The sequence below is a fragment of the Lepidochelys olivacea genome (assembly GCF_965140295.1).
Source record: "Lepidochelys olivacea isolate rLepOli2 genome assembly, chromosome: 9".
NCBI lineage: Eukaryota > Metazoa > Chordata > Testudines > Cheloniidae > Lepidochelys > Lepidochelys olivacea.
The window spans coordinates 90,208,708-90,225,415 of NC_140419.1; the positions used below are offsets into that span (position 1 = coordinate 90,208,708).

Genomic DNA, 16,708 nt, shown 5'->3' on the forward strand with positions numbered 1-16,708 from the left:
AACTAAAGCACAAGTGTTACGTGACTTGTGTAAGGATCTAAAGAGAGTCAATAAGTCAGGTTTCTGCATCCAATCCTAGACCAAACTACTTTTCATGGACAGTACATTACACTCTTAGGATGCTAGTCACAAAGCTTGTTCTCATGTACACCACCATTCAGGTGCTTTTATAATTCTGTTGCAGATACCCCCATGCTGGAATTTTGTCAATTCACATGTGCCAAATGTAGAATGTTTTTCTATAGAACGTATACAATTTAGGAATATTTCTCAAAAGCTTCTTACATGCAGCCACAGGTTGAACTCAAAGGGTCTCCCACCCAAGAAATGATGGAGCAAAGATGGGGAGTTAATTTTGGAGGGACAACATTAAAGCCAAAATAATGTTTTTTGCATTTGAACTCTTAAAAAGGGTGACCTTCAAATCAAGGAAATAATAGGCCCAGTGCAGCTTCTGCACTGGGCAAGCTCTGGTGCCAGAGCAGGGAGTTGCACACGTCAATCCTGTCAGCTCTGCCTAAAGTTTATATTAACCAGACAGGCTACAACTGGAAACTCATCTTTACAGGTGATTCAGTCTGAAATGTTGGCATAGCTGTGATGCCCAGGTGGGGGGAAGATCACTGGCTTTTGGGAGGTGGAGGGTGGATGTATATGTGTACATTGTGTTAGCAATGTTCATTCTGATTTTTGGTGGTTTAGTTAAATTATTTTCCTTGAGTTCCATATAAAATCTGCCCACCCCTCACTTCTGTGGACCATGGAGGTTTTTTAGGGGCTGTCAGACAATTTTTAACATTCCAAAATCCACTTTGGGCAGTGGCAAGTCTTGATTCCCTGCTGGAAGCATGGCAGCCAACCAGACTCCAGGCATGGATCTCCCCGCTGGAAGTGAGGTACCCCAACCAGGAGCAGGAAGGCGAGAAGACCAGGGGGCAGCTGAGGTCCCGGCAGGGATTTGTGTGGAGTTAAGAGCACTAGCTCTCAGCCCCCCCCGACTCCCCGCTTCAGTTGATGAAAGTGCTCGTGGTGAGTGCATGTACCACCGGCAGAAGGAGGGTAGTGTGGACATCAGCCACTGCAGTTAGTACTAACCTAGGTTGATTTAAGATTGTAGCATGGACATGCCCTTGGTTTATTAATAGCTTAGCAATGGCATAAGAAGCACATTAGATCACATAGAAGTGTAGCTTGTTGATCTTATTAAGCTCACGTAAAGGCATCCCAACCTTCAACTTTATGTTTTTCTTGCTATCCACCGTTAATGCTTATTTGAGCCTTTATTGCACAGCTGCAGATATACAACAGCAAAGCAGATTTTATAGCAGTGCTAGAGTATAATCTTGTCAACTGTACAGTCATTAATCAAATGTTCAGTTAAAATTAGTATGTTTCAAATCCCCTCCAGAGGCATTCAATTTAGACTGGCTGAGGGTGAATATGGAGCATCCAAAGGGGAGACTGTATATTATGCATTATTCCTGTTCACATGACAGACTGGAAACAATATATAAACAAAACACCTGAAATTCAGAATGCTAGGGACTAGAAAGTTGCATTTGGTCCCTTTAGATAAAATAAAGAAATACCACCACTATGTAAGAATTTTATTGTCTGCCTGTAAGAAGTAAAAGCACTTTTCTGATTTGAGGTAAAACCATTAGAAATAGTCTAAAAGGAGTATAAATGGCTTTAAAAAGCAACAAAAAGCCTATAACTAGTTTTGCATTAGCCTAGCCCCTCCCTATGTAGTTCATATAATAATATTTTAGCAAGCTACCTGTGCAAACAACTATTCTTTGTTTTAATGCGTAGTGTTACAAAAAGACAAATGCCATCAAAGTGGTTCTCAGGGTATGGATTGAGAATAGTCATTCTGAACACACACGGTCTCAGGTACTTTTATACAGTGCACTAGTTGGTGTTTACAAAAGCTGCTGACCTCATGGAACACTTCCTATTTAAGAACAATTTTGTCTACTTTACGGACTGTTTCCCTTTTTATTTGGTGTAAGCAGCTACGCTCTGTCTAAATTTTCCTAAGTTTTATAAAATATTGGGTTGCTCTGGCAAATAGGGTCATCGGCAACAAAGGATTTTGCAAGAGGCTTGAGCTCCCATGGAGCTTGTTTTCATTGAAAAAAGTACACAGTAGCAGCAACACACATCAGGCTAACACACATCATGGGCACCATGAAGAAAACAGCTAAGAAACTACATAATACTTTGCCTTTCTATAGCACTTTCCACTGGAGGATCTACAAGCACTTTACATGAAAGAACTGAGGCTCAATCCCCTGTGAAGTAGATATCCTCCTCCTTTTACCAATGGAGAAACTGGAGCATAGAGTTAAAGTGATTTGGCTAAGCCTACAGAGCAAGTCTGACTCTAGGCCTGTGCTTAAGCCCTCAGAGCACTATTAACCTTTCAGTGTAGGAATGTACCTATTGTAGATTTGCAATGTTGTCTTGAAAGTTTACTGCCTAAGTATAAAACCCACTTGCCCACCCTTTACCATGGTACTAAAGAGTTAAAACATTACTTTTGCTTAAAATATATTACATACATACTGCAGGCAAGTGGGCAAGAGTTCTGCATAGTCAGCCTATTGCAAAAATCACAAACTTTAGACCAGACAAGGTAAAAAAGAACCACTGAACAACAGTCAACTCAAAAACAAAAAAGCGCTCTGAGGGGGAAAGTGCCTCTCATGAGGCAGAGGCCTAAGTGAATAGATAACTTGAAACATGTCCTGAAGGCCAGTGAACTCAGGGTCTGTTGGACTAAGAAGGGAAACAAGCTAAAAAGCAAGGACCTACACTGACTTGCTTAATTGGATCCAACAGCAGCATCTGACAGAGTGGGAACGATGGAGAACTACAGAGCACGCCCAACATGCAAGCAAAAGTGTTTCGGCAAGGAATGCATTCCATGAGGGATCAGTGGGCCATTAACTCCTCGAAATTTCCACTAACAAGCTGAAATATTTCTTCAGTATCCTAACAGCATGTTGACCCTCCTCACTGGGCAAAGGCATTCTCAATTCCCCCTTCTGGTATGCGACTTGGTTACTCAGTAAGGAAGAACCTGCTAAAAAGAAGCCTGGATGTGAGTTATAAGACAAAGTAACAGGCTAAATACAATTCTAGGGCCTGCTCTATCCTAGAAACTTGCTGGTATAGTAATATCAGTTAGGGGTGCCATGTTTTTTCAAATGATACTTCTATACCAGCAAAAGCACTGGTGTGGATGCAGCTGTATGGCAATAAAGTGCTTTTGCTGGTACTACTTATTTTGTTTTGGGAACTGGTATGAACCGTACCAGCTTTAGCACTCTTTTGCCGGGATAAGCTGTGTCTACATTAGGTGGTTTGACAATAAAAACTATACCAACAAATCTTTTCTAGTGTAGACTAGGCCAAGCAATCAATAGCAGTCTCCCCCAACACTGTGCCACACACACCCCTCTCTGGTTTAATTTCATCTGGATTAAATTTTGGAATCAGTCCCTAGAATAGTTTTGCTAAGAAGAAAAGTGAACAAACAGTAGTCATAGCTGAGTCATGCCCCTCCCAAGGTGGGAGGGGCAATTTATAATCAATACCAAAACTTCTGTAACATTTCAGATATGCTTTAGAGGTAAACACAACAAAAATCATTAGTCCAGTTACGTGGCTGTGAATAAACATGGAGTACGTCTTCACTGTCGCTGGGAGGTGTATTTCTGTACCTGGCAGACACATACATGGTGGCTTTGATCAAGCTGGCATGCTAAAATAATGTGGCTGCCATGGCACAGACAGTGACTGAGGCTAGCTACTCAAATACACAACTAGGATCTTGGATGGGGTTGTACTCGGACAGCTAGCCTGAGCCACTGTGGCCACGCTGCTATTTTTATCATGTCTACCCGAGCTGGGAATTAGCCTAGCCATTCATCAGTCCTTGAATAATGACATGAGTACCTAAAAATGATATAGCCTCTCTGAACAAAAAGAGGATTTTTTTTTTTTTTTAAAGTATTCATGTTCAGTAATTCACCTATAAGCTTGCGGTAAATCTTTAAAATGTCAGTTTTATCTGCTATTAAATTATTTATGTAGCACCATAGATATGTATGATGCTTTATGGACATGGTCCCTGCCCCATAGAGATTATAATCTAAAGCCCACATCCTGCAAGCTCTTCCATTGAGTTCAGTGTAGCATAACTACTCATATGTGTAAAGTTACTCTTAGGCTTAAGTGTTCGCAGAATTGGGGCCTTAGCCATTAAATAAAAGCTTTTTTTATTTCAACCGACTCTGATGGAAGAAAAGCAGAAATAACTTTAGTACAAAGTTGCAGTTCACTTTTGCACTGTCCTGGTGCTTTTTGTCCTACAGAACATTCAGGTCATGCAGTTTTTATGTAAGAAATTTAATCTTGTTTATGTTACTGGTAAATTTAGATTAAGAACGGTTTTAAAAACAATCCAATCACAGCAAGTCTGTACCTTTTCTAATTACTGTTGATATTACAACTTATAAAACAGAACTGGAATGTTACAAATGGTCCCTTAAGATACAAAAATATTGTTCCTCACTGCATTCTCTAGTCTCTCTTTTGATCTTTAGCGTCTTCTTTTTCTTCTTCATCTGAGTATACGGTGGGTTCCTCTCCTTCCTTCAGCAGTTTGCCAACGTAGTGATACTTAACTGTAAATTGAGAAAAAGCACAGAATACAGATCATTCCTTTACCTTGTGCAACCTAATGTTTTCACTAAAACAGACAGTGGTTAACATAGCATTAAAATTAAAATCAAGAACCACCAATTCTACCTTTGTTTTGCACACTGACAAAAGTGACTGACTTGCCAAACTATTCCTATCATCATAACAGGTGATATTTATGTGAGAAATGGGCAAAATAAATGCAAACAATACAATTCTTCTCCTATTGCCAAAACCAGGAGTGACAATGTAAAGCCATTCGCGGATACTTTTGTTACCCACAGCCTCAGGTCTCATGTTCAAAGGGAGCCAGCTATCACAGTGAAGAAATGAAATCACCATTTTGGGGGTGAGTGGGAAAGAATAACACCCCCGTTTCCCCCTCCCCCCCATTATACTTGCCTATGCCAGTTCTGGAAGCTGGCATCCTGAGAATGTTCTTGGGGAATGTCAAGAAAACCTTGAAAGGTTTAGATTTTCAGAGATTCATGCTGTGAACAGGCACTGGGAAACAGGAAAAATGTTCTTCCCACCAGCATTAGAGATGGCACTCTCTAGTGGAATTCTCCCACTGTGCACCCAGACAAGCCTTACTCCTGTTAAAATACTTCACAAGGAAATATCTAAGTAGTAAGACATATGCATAAGGAGGAAGGTTATGAATCAGAGCTCTCCTTATCTGATGCAAAGCCTTTTAGCAAGTGAAGGGAAATCTCTTACTATACTCTCTCCTATATTATAGTTTAAAATTATATGAATTTAAAGGCGAATATTTGCATGATCTGCTAGAAGTTTGGGAACTACATTAACAACTGCAAAGTACTAACGCTTCACTCCTGGAAAGACCGATTTAAATGCTGGTTTTTGGTCACACATGGTAGTAAGAAAAGGAGGACTTGTGGCACCTCAGAGACTAACGAATTTATTTGAACATAAGCTTATGCTCAAATAAATTTGTTAGTCTCTAAGGTGCCACAAGTCCTCCTTTTCTTTTTGCGGATACAGACTAACACGGCTGCTACTCTGAAACCTGACATATAGTAGTGTAATCCTGGTGTCTAGGACACACTTATCATAAAACCACCATTCAACGTGACATGATTAACAGCTTTGTTCAAGACAGGATGAGTGTCAAAACAGCAGTTGTGTCTACATGAGGAGGTTTCCCAAAATAGCAAATTAGGAGCAAAAAAACCCAATAACATTATCTGAGGAAAGCTTGGCTGTTCATGTTGGACACCAAATTAAAAACAAAAACAAAAAACAACCACCTTTTAGTTCTCATTGCACAAAAAATACGTTGTTCCCAAAATATTGATTATTTATGACTAGGGGAAGTGATACTGTGGAAAAATATCCTTGTCTACATTTGCCCCTACATCATTTTTTTTTTACTCCATTGAAAGGTTTTAACCTTAGAGGATTATTTCCTTTTCAACTATGTCTTTTAAAAGAACTTCATTACATTTAGGCACATTGAATAGATTATTTTCACATGTACTCTTTAGAAAGCTCCTTGACAGAAACACAATATACAACAGGAACATATGAAAGTTAACTTCACAAATTGATCATGATGAAAATGTCTTGTCTACATCTGACTCCAGACTGACTGCTTAATGTAAAGTTTGTATAGGTTTCTGGTGTGAAGACCATGCTAGCAATGAGCATGTCAGAAACCGCAGCTGTGAAAGGACAGACAAGTTACACTTAATGTTGTCTGAATGTAGGTATCTTAAGACTTAAGGGTTATATGCCATATGCATTTGTAAGTATCTTACACCAGTCTAATAGTGGAAACGCTGAATCAATTCAGGTTCTAGACTTTAAAATTTAGTCTGATGTTTTTGTTTTAACACTAACCACCATGCAGCCAGACTCCTAGTAAACTTTAATGGTCATTTTCTAGACCAAGTGTATATGGAATTTCCATTACATGTTTCTTACTGAAATGCTTGTTATATAAACAACACTTACAGTCTGTTTTATGTAAATGAAAAAAACCACCCACATAGCGCTTTCCTGGTCTAGTAACCCAGGTTAAGTGTTGTGCAGTTAATATTCTTCACCAGGAAGGTATTACTGTAGTGGATCATTATATAATAATCAAACTCCTGGACAGAAGAAGCTAGCTGAGCAGTTTCCAACCTACAAAGTACTGTTAAAAAAAAAAAAAAAAAAAGACAAAAGACAAAAACCGGGACCACAGAGCAGCTAGATTTACATTGGAAGCCTTTAATACTAAGAGCTGCAAAACATAAGAAAGGCCATACTGGGTCAGGCCAAAGGTCCATCTAGCCCAGTATCCTGTCTTCCGATAGTGGCCAATGCCAGGTACCCCAGAGGGAATGAACAGAACAGGAAATCTCAAGTGACCCATTCCCTGTTGCTCATTCCCAGCTTCGGGCAAACAGAGGCTAGGGACACCAGCCCGGCCCATCCTGGCTAATAGCCATTGATGGACCTATCCTTTATGAATTTATCTAGTTCTTTTATGAACCCTCGTTATAGTCTTGACCGTCACAACATCCTGTGGCAAAGGTGGACTGTGCATTGTATGAAGAAATACTTCCTTTTGTTTTAAACCTGCTGCCAATTAATTTAATTTGGTGACCCCTAGTTCGAAACAGAAGAATACTGCCCAGATTTTTTAGATCATTGTATATTTATATCCAAGCCTCAAAAGACAACAAAAGGGATAACTGCTTTAAACTTATTTTGTTGGCAAAGTCTCTGGATGTGAGCAAAGGGCAGCCTGTCTCCCCTAATCCTGGGGCTGCCATTCCTGAATAATGCTGCATAGATAATTTGACATATACAGAATTTATTAATTTCACTCAGTATTCAAAGGTGCTTAAATGATTTTTCAAAATGCAAATTAGGCTTCTGAAAGTCACTTAGAAGCTTCTGCAAATTTTACTTCTCCAAACCTTGTTTTGTAAATGCTCAAAATAAGAATAGGAGAAACAAGGAGTACCAAGTGGAAAACATCTAGTTTCCCCAGAAATAAGCTTCGTTAATTCTTCAGGATGTTAAAAATACAGAATGCTCCCATACAATGCCAACTAAGCTTAACTGCCTTACAGGAACACTCTCCATGTGCAACCAGGTTAATTAAAAAGTTAAAAGCAGTTTCATTCCCTGCCATTTTTTTTTTTTGGTAGTTTTACAGTCAGATTTTACTATTGGAAATAGTGGTTTAATCTCTTCTTTCTCTGTAAAAAATCAAAACCAAACAAAAATACCACCACCCAAATGGGGGAAAAACTGACATTTTTTTCTCTCTAATCTTTCAGTTTTAGAAAACTTAAGTGTTACAATAAAGCAGTTGTTCCCAAACTTTAAACAGCCTGCGAACCCCTCTCACTAAATTGTAAAATCTCATTAACCCCCTCCTAAAAATGAATATTTCCAGGGATTTAAGTTTAAATTTCCTCCACACTCAGTGAGGCTCTTACCGCTGGACCCCATTGACCGCCCCGGTCAACTGAGCTCCACTGAGCTTAGGCTGCAGGTCCCGATGACCACAGGCCCTGCTCTCCCTGGGGCTCGGGCCGTCAACCCCATGCGGAGTGCTGGGGTTCAGATTCCCGGCTCCCCCGCTAATGGGGGCAGGGCTCGGGCTGCCAGCCCCAACTGCCCGGCCCTGCTCTCCCTGGGGCTCGGGCTGCCAGCCCTGCAACCAGGTCCCACCTACTGCCTCCAATGCCCGGGGTCCTCTGGCCACCATGAGTGACATTTTTCTGGCGAACACCCTGTAATGTTCCGCGAACCCCAGTTTGGGAACCACTGCAATAAAGGGTACCATATTTTCAGACAGAAGTTTGTTTGCAGCGTTGGTTCCAAGATATTAGAGAGACAAGATGGATGAGTTAGTATCTTCTATTGGATCAACTTCTGTTGGTGAGAGACAATCTTTTGAGTTTATACAGTTCTTCTTCAGGGGTGGGTCAGACCTGAAGAAGGCGGCCTTTTTGTAAGCTTAGGTCTTTCCCCATCAGAAGCTGGTGTAAACAACAATATTAACCTCACCCACCTTGTCTCTTAGACACGTGATGTACTGTATTGAATGTCTTCACCATTATACACAGAAGCTAGCTACTTCACAGAGAGTGGATTTGAAATTGCTTACACATGAACTGTGATTCCCAGTCTCTCAGGGTCTCTTGCTGCGTAGCATTGAGATCAGACAGGTCATCATATTCATCCTTCAGAGCCTCCTTATCCAGACAGAATGTGGCAAGACCTCTGGATGCATCCCTTCCAGCAAAAATTCCATATGGGCCCTCTTTAAAATAAAAAAATGTCGGGATAATTACAACATTGCTGTTTCTTTGAGGACCACGTACCAAGAACCAAATGACATGCTGATCCCCTGACTTGAATCTTATGTTGAAATCCCCAAATAAGATTTGTATTGTAAAATTTGCCCTATTTTGTAATATTGAGCCAGATATTTTCCAGTACATACACACCCAACCCCCCCCCCCAAAACAAAAACAAGAAACACTACAAGAAAACAGAATCACTAAAGAAGATACTGAGCATGCTGGGACATCAGGAAGAAGAGACAAGTGCTGGTGTGTGGAGGGCATGCAAAAGGGAGCTATGCACAAGATGACAAGAAGCAAATGGCTTTCTTGGAGCAAGCCCGAGACATATGGGTGGCACCTGTAAAGACAGCAAACAGGAGTCAGTTTTCATGGGAAGAGGAAAGGAGAAAGGATTCAGAAGTCTGATGAGATGGAGTGCAAGGCAAGTGTATAGCTTTCTGACAAATCCTTCTGGCTTAGAGAGTTGACCCATGGAAGAAGGAGGACCTGAAAGGTGATTAGTTGGCTTGAGATATGGAGGAGAATCTTAACAGGACCCTACTCCAAGGATAGCAATCAGGCTGGAAGCAGGTGCTTAGTAAATATAAAATTTACACAAAATGCATGTAATGCATAATGATCCCAAGGGACTGATGTGTACAGGTCACAGTGGGTCAGAAGTATCTTATCAAGAGGGACTGCTGGTACACTTCATCAATCATTAACTTATGTGCAATAGTAAGCAGAATGTTTTATCAGTACAGAAGTAACAGAAAATTTAAGATAGCACATGTTCCAATGATTCAGCTCTCTTAGGAGGCATTAATGTAACACCAAAATCTGGTTACTTTAGTGCCCACCTGCACTGGGGGGGAAGAAGCCTTTTCAGATTTCAATAAATGGAATCACTTTCCTTTTCATACAAGCAGAGACCCAATTTCATGACTACATTAATAAATCAGACATGGTACACAGCCTCTCATGTTCTCAGATATAACTCACGAGTAGGTTTTTTAAATCTCTCTGCTGATAGAGAACCACACATTCAAATCAATCATGTATATTACCTTACTGTTCTAGAACTTAAAACCCTACTCTTCTTTACACCCCCCCCCCGCCCTCAAGTGCCTATGGGGCATGGATCATCTTTGCATGTGTTTGAACAGCACAAGTGGGGCTGTGATTTTGATTGGGAACAAGTATCATAAAAATACCTCTGTGTTACTATATTATAAATATTAAATAATAGAACTGTTTCTATCAAAAGGGAATGTAATGATGAAATCAACAAAAGATTTCACGAGCTGCGACCTATGGCATTACAAAGGAAGGTGCCAGGTGAGTTGCATGAAGTAAACAAAACTGCCTGCCCCATCAGTATAATCATTTAAAGCAGGGGTTCTCAAACTGGGGGTCGAGACCCTCTCAGGGGGTCACAAGGTTATTACATACACACATACAGGGGAGGGGTCGCGAGCTGTCAGCCTCCAACCCCAATCCCGCTTGCCTCCAGCATTTATAATGGTGTTAACTATATTAAAAGTGTTTTTAATTTATAAGAGGTGGGGGTTGCACTCAGAGGCATGCTATGTGAAAGGGGTCACCAGTACAAAAGTTTGAGAACCGCTGATTTAAAGAGTACTATAAATGTGCATGGAGCTTGACAAAAAAAGTGAAAGAAGTAGATATACTTTGAGTGTACACAACTAAAATACTTGGTTCTGTAACCCTAATGATACAAGTAAACCCTTACTCACAGGAGAAGCCCTGGTTATGCCAATTAGTTTAGGTGAGTAGGAGTTGCAGGACTGGCTCCCAACTTCATGACCGCATTATTATTACTTAGTTGTTGTTGTGGTGGTGATTCTTCAACAAAAAAAACTTCAAAAACAGACTCCAAGGAGAGACTGCTGAATTGGAATTAATTTTCAAACTGGATACAATTAACTTAGGCTTGAATAAAGACTGGGAGTGGATGGGTCATTACACAAAGTAAAACTATTTCCCCATGTTTATTCCCCCCACATTGTTCTTGTAAAGTGTTGAAAATGGCCCACCTTGATTATCACTACAAAAGGTCCCGCCCTCCCCCCTCCTGCTGGTAATAGCTCACCTTTCCTGATCACTCTCCTTACAACGTGTATGGTAACACCCACTGTTTCATGTTCTCTGTGTATATAAAATCTCCCCACTCTATTTTCCACTGTATGCATCCGATGAAGTGAGCTGTAGCTCATGAAGGCTTATGCTTTAATAAATGTTAGTCTAAGGTGCCACAAGTCCTCCTTTTCTTTTTAGTTGTAGTGCTATCACCTCCAATTAGGCATAAGTTCACCAACGTTAACGACAACCCAAACCCAGAGCCGCTCAGAAGAAAAAGTGTTTTTCAAATAGGAAACTCCGGCAGACAGCATATATTGCAAAGTCCTGGGGCGGGGTACTTTCCCCCTTAGAGACCACCACTGCCTTTTACTTTGGCCCCTGCCCCCCACCAACTTCCCTCACATTGGTAGTTTTGCCTTGTCACCTAGGTGTCTCCTGTGCTCTGGACAGAGGCACTGAGTGTTGTGTAGCCTACTACACTCACGGAGATTACAGAGTAAGGCAGTGATTTGAGTTGTGTTCAATCAGGCCCTGGGAGTTGCCTGAGGGGCTGGGCTTCTGAACTGCAGACAGAGGCCACAAGGGCCTCTCCCCCCCACAATTAAGTGCCCCCAGTATAATCCTCTCCACAGACTGGATCCCAGTTACATAGGGAAACAAGCAGCAGATGGAGGGAGAAAGGGTTGGGGATTTCTGCTCGGTAGATAGGAACATATTGAGAGAGTCAGAGCCCAAGGCCTCTCCCCCACACTCCTCCCCAGAGCCTCTCCTCCCCCTCACTGCACCTCCACCACTACATCTCAGCACCTCCCCCGGTCCCCACTGCACCCCTCTCCCACACTATACCCCAGTACCTCCCCCTCATCCCTACTACACCCCCTCCTCGCCGCTGCACGCAGCGCCTCCCCCCACAGCTCCCCAGAGCCTCTCCTCACCCCCACCTCCCCTGGTCCCCACTGCCCCCCAAGTCATCCCCCTCATCCCCACACTGCCCCCCAAGTCGTCCCCCTCATCCCCACACTGCCCCCCAAGTCGTCCCCACACTGCACCCCAGCTCCCGGTCCCCAGGGCCAGCCGCCCCCCGCACGCACCGGGCCCGTAGAACTTCCTGGCGCGGCTCACGTCGAAGACCTTGCCGCTGATGGCCATGAGGATGCGCGGGTCCTGCACCCCGTCGTAGGGCCGCAGCTGCGCCAGGGTGAAGTCGCGGCGCCTGAGCTTGGGCGGCGGCTCGGCGTCGTCGGGCTGGCGCGGGGCCCGCTCGCCCCGCAGGATCTGGTAGAGCAGGAAGAGGCAGAGGCCCAGCAGGCTCAGGTTGAGCGGCGAGCTCAGGATCTCCAGCAGCAGCCCCCCGCCGCCGCCGCCGCCCTCCTCCGCCGCCGCCGCCGCCGCCTCGTCTTCCTGGGCCATGGGCTCGGCTGGTTCCGCGGCTCGCCGGGCTGCCTCTGAGCGGCCAGCGGGGACGGGGAGGAGCAGCCAGCAGGGGCCGCCCCTCGCCAGGGAGGAGGGACCTGGGGCTTCCCGCCCAGGCGGCTCCGAGCCCAGCCAGGCCCGGGGCCGCCCCTGCCCCGCCGAGCTTGGGCTCGAGTCATAACAGCCGGGCTTTGGCCAGGCTTTACCGGGACCGTCCTGAGTGGTTGCGGGGGGGGTTTGTCTTGCGTAGGCGCCTATTCCTCCCCCCACATCTGGTCACTCTATGGCCAGCCGCAGGGCCAAAGGCAACCCTGGGCGCCTGAGCAATGCAGGCTCCTGGTTTCTTTCCCTCCCAGTGGGCTGCTCTGTAGTCGGGGGACCAGATTTCCCGATTTTATTTGGGGCTGTTTCTTAAAAGGCCCCTATTTACATCCCCCCACACACATCCACACCCTCTGTCCTGATTTTTCACACTTGCTATCTGGTCATCATACTCTTTAGTCACCTGTTTTCTCTCATCTTGTTCTGGACTGGTAAAGTTTTTGGGACAGGGACTGTCCTTTTAGCTGGTGTACTGCACAATGGGGTCCTCCTGGGCCATGACTGGGGCTCTCGGGGCTACTGCAGTGTAAGTAGTTACATGCACAAAAACTATATTAAAGTTACAAAGCCAAGCACTCCAAGAATGCCAGACTTAAGGTTGTCTTTGGGCTAACTCAGTAGTAACGTTAAGCATACACTTACAAAGTGTTTGTAGGATCAGAGTTTACAATCTTTACTACAAGATGATTTTTATTCACTTTATCTTTTTTCATTTTACTATCCTTAATCAACCAATCCATTATTTTTTCTTGCTAGTTTCTTCCGTTCTCCCCCTTCTCAGTGCTTTTTCTACAATATTCCCGCCTCTTGCAGAGGACGACAATCCCCTGAACACATTCAAAACTTCTCCCCCTATTATTTTAGTATCCACCAATAAAACATAAGAGGCACATCCCAAATTGTATATATAGTTAATTAGGACATTTGCAATCAAAGGAACTTCCATGTGTGAGGATACTTCAAAACATTGTATTGCACTTTGCCATACACTAAAGTGTAATTATCTCCAATAAACTGTACCGTCCTTTTTAAAAGACATGTTATAATTGCCCCACCACAATGCTATTCATGTCATATCATCTCTTAGAGAGGGATCACTTCACATGTTGAGGCTTATTTTGCTCTTAGCAATTATGGGAAAGAGAAACAGGAAGAGGGCTGAATTGGGCCTAGACCAGGGGTGGGCAAATTTTTTGGCCTGAGAGCCACATCAGGGTTCCAAAACTGTGGAGGGCCGCGTAGGGAAGGCTGTGCTTTTCCAAACAGCCTAGCCCCTGCCCCCCATCCGCCCCCTCCCACTTCCTGCCCCCTGATGGCCCCCCTCAGAACCCCTGACCTACCCAACCGCCCCCTACTACCTGTCCCCTGACTGCCCCCCAGGACTCCCTGCCCCTTATCCAACCCCCCTGCTCCCCACCCCCTTACCATGCTGCTCAGAGCAGCATGTCTGGCAGCCCCGCCACCTCGTTGCCCGGCAGGAGCTCGCAGCCCCGCCGCCCAGAGCATTGTCGGCATGGCGAGCTGAGGCTGTGGGGGAAGGGGGACAGCAGGGGAGGGGCTGGGGGCTCAAGGGCTGGGCAGGTCATAGTTTGCCCACCTCTGGTCTAGACTAGAGGCATTTTCTAGCTACATTGCCAAAAATTAACACTAGATGGTGTTGTGAGCACACTAATGTTTGCTGCAGAGCTCATGCTGTATTTTAGAACATCACCTTAGTCTTTAACCATAATGGATCAATTAGATTTCATAGATGCTTACAATGAGGGTTTCATCAGGAAACACTGTAATCTGATTTAGCAGCCAGCAAATTGTAATTGCCTTACAAAACAATACAAAAGCTCTGCTCATTCTTTTCAAATTGATGTGGTGAAGTGGAAAGGCCCGTTGTATCTGTGCTGTTGTGCAAACTGAAATACAGAAATGTGACCTTACATACACAATAACCACAAGTGGAGCATGGATTGTTTTATTACAACCCATCATTAAGCTTCATAGCTAGTCTATTAGTAAGACTCAGACATTCTTTCTATACATTTCCTAGCATTTAATCTGATAAAAGAGCTCTTTTCCACTGGTTTAAACTTGAGCCTGTGCATTTTTGATTATCTGCTTGAAAAATGAGTGATCTGAATAGTATTTACTAAAGAGAGTCCAAATACACCTGCATACCCACTTCTATGTGGGGTTGGTCCCATGTGTTCACCCTTTTGTTATATGAAGGGACAGTGCACAAATGATAGTTCTGAGAGTGCATTTTCCAAGATGTTCAGCAACAGACGACTAGCTTATACTGGGGATGGGAAGTCTAAATCTTGGAATTCCTTATTCAGTTTGATTGCAATAGGAGTTTGGACTAAGTAAGGACTTCAAGATGGGGCCCCATGAGGCTAACACAGAGAGGCTTCTGATTTACCAGTTCTAATTCCTTAAAACTGTGTGCTCTTTCCTGCTGTAGTATTCCATCTATTTCTACTTATGACAGTGTTCTGAAGAAGGAAGTACTGGAGTCTAGACAGTGATTGTGCACTACTAACTGCCTGTGTCACCAGAGAACTGAGGGAAGGGGGGAAAAGTACCTACCAAGGGGCTTGAATTTTCAGCTCCTAGCACCTGGTAGTGTTTTTTAATACTTATACTAAAATGAGTGTAAAATGCTACCAAATCAGAATGGTAACATTACATTCTCTCTTTGCACAGCTGAGAAGCACCACACAAGGTGCAATGAAGTGAAAAATCAGGCTGAAGTACGAAACTTGGTCATATACTCTACAGAGGAACTTGGTTTGAGTTCATAGTGATCAGACAGTTATATGCATCAAATCTTACCATACTTTCCAAAAGCCATTTCCCATTCATGACAATGTATTTGCTTTTCCTTATGCTTATCACTGTGGCATTTCATTAAAAGTTAGGATGGGAAGTAGTTGGTTTGATTTTCTTTATAATTTACAATGGTAGGAAAGAACAAGGGTGCCGCTAGACATTTTTCACAGGGTACGCACAACTTAACTACAAAAGGATCTCTCAAAACTGGGTGACCGGGCAACAAAATGGCAGATGAAATTCAATGTTGATAAACACAAAGGAAAACATTGGAAAACATAATCCCAACTACACATATAAAATGATGGGGTCTAAATTGGCTGATACCACTCAAGAAAGAGATATTGGAGTCGTGGATAGCTCTTTGAAAACATCCTCTCAATGTGCAGCAGCAGTCGAAAAAGCATACAGAATGTTGGGAATCATTAAGAAAGGGATAGATAATAAGACAGAAAATATCATATTGCCTCTATATAAATCCATGGTACGCCCACATCTTGAATACTGCATGCAGATGTGGTTGCCCCATCTCAAAAAGAGATATATTGGAATTGGAAAAGGTTTCAAAAAGGGCAACAAAAGTGATTAGGGGTATGGAATGGCTGCCATATGAGGAGAGATTAATAAGATTGGGACTTTTCATCTTTGAAAAGACACGACTAAGGAGGGGGATATGATAGAGGTCTATGAAATCATGACGGGTGTAGAGAAAGTAAATAAGGAAATGTTATTTACTCCTTCTCATAACACAAGAACTAGGGGTCACCAAATTAAATTAATAGGCAGCAGGTTTAAAACAAACAAAAGGAAGTAATTTTTCACACAATGCACAGTCAACCAGTGGAACTCCTTGTGAGAGGATGTTGTGAAGGTCAAGACTATAACAGAGTTCAAAAAAGAACTAGATAAATTCATAGAGGATAGGTCCATCAATGGCTATTAGCCAGGATGGACAGGGATGGTGTCCCTAGCCTCTGTTTGCCAGAAGTTCGGAATGGGCAACAGGGGATGGATCACATGATGATTACCTGTTCTGTTCATTCCCTCTGGGGCACCTGGCATTGGCCCCTGTCGGAAGACAGGACACTGGGCTAGATGGACCTTTGGCCTGACCCAGTCTGGCCGTTCTTATGTTCTTATGATTATTCTCTTTAGTGTGTAGATGATTAGAACCAAAGTTCTTTTCACAATGGGATCAGAATTATTTTAGCTCCAGCTACATTTAAACACAGTTGTTGCTA

The 16,708-nt window shown here is 43.2% G+C and overlaps 1 protein-coding gene across 3 annotated transcripts; it reads right to left on the reverse strand.

Moving 5' to 3' along the window:
* Positions 1–1,592: 1,592 nt before the first annotated feature.
* On the reverse strand, positions 1,593–12,597 carry PGRMC1 (progesterone receptor membrane component 1). Of its 3 annotated transcripts, none has more exons than XM_084639399.1 (4): positions 12,221–12,597; positions 8,846–9,001; positions 4,586–4,697; positions 1,593–3,091 (listed from the first exon to the last, which is right to left on the reverse strand). In XM_084639399.1, exons 1-3 carry the CDS (start codon positions 12,537–12,539, stop codon positions 4,594–4,596), a joined length of 579 nt encoding a protein of 192 aa, XP_084495525.1. In that variant the 5' UTR covers positions 12,540–12,597; the 3' UTR covers positions 1,593–3,091; positions 4,586–4,593. The 3 variants fall into 3 exon arrangements, with proteins under 3 accessions (XP_084495525.1, XP_084495526.1, XP_084495524.1); XM_084639400.1 differs by having other exon boundaries at positions 1,593–3,088; positions 12,221–12,596; XM_084639398.1 differs by lacking the exon at positions 1,593–3,091 and having other exon boundaries at positions 3,559–4,697; positions 12,221–12,595.
* Between the last annotated feature and the right edge of the window lie 4,111 nt (positions 12,598–16,708).

Excerpts from the sequence above, each read along its gene's own strand:
- PGRMC1 (XM_084639399.1), bottom strand. The coding sequence starts at position 12,539 with ATGGCCCAGGAAGACGAGGCGGCGGCGGCGGCGGCGGAGGAGGGCGGC. Across the intron at positions 9,002-12,220 it reads CAGGAAGTTCTACGGGCCCG|AGGGCCCATATGGAATTTTT; the intron begins GTGCGTGCGGGG and ends TTTATTTTAAAG. Across the intron at positions 4,698-8,845 it reads CTGGGAATCACAGTTCATGT|TTAAGTATCACTACGTTGGC; the intron begins GTAAGCAATTTC and ends CTCAATTTACAG.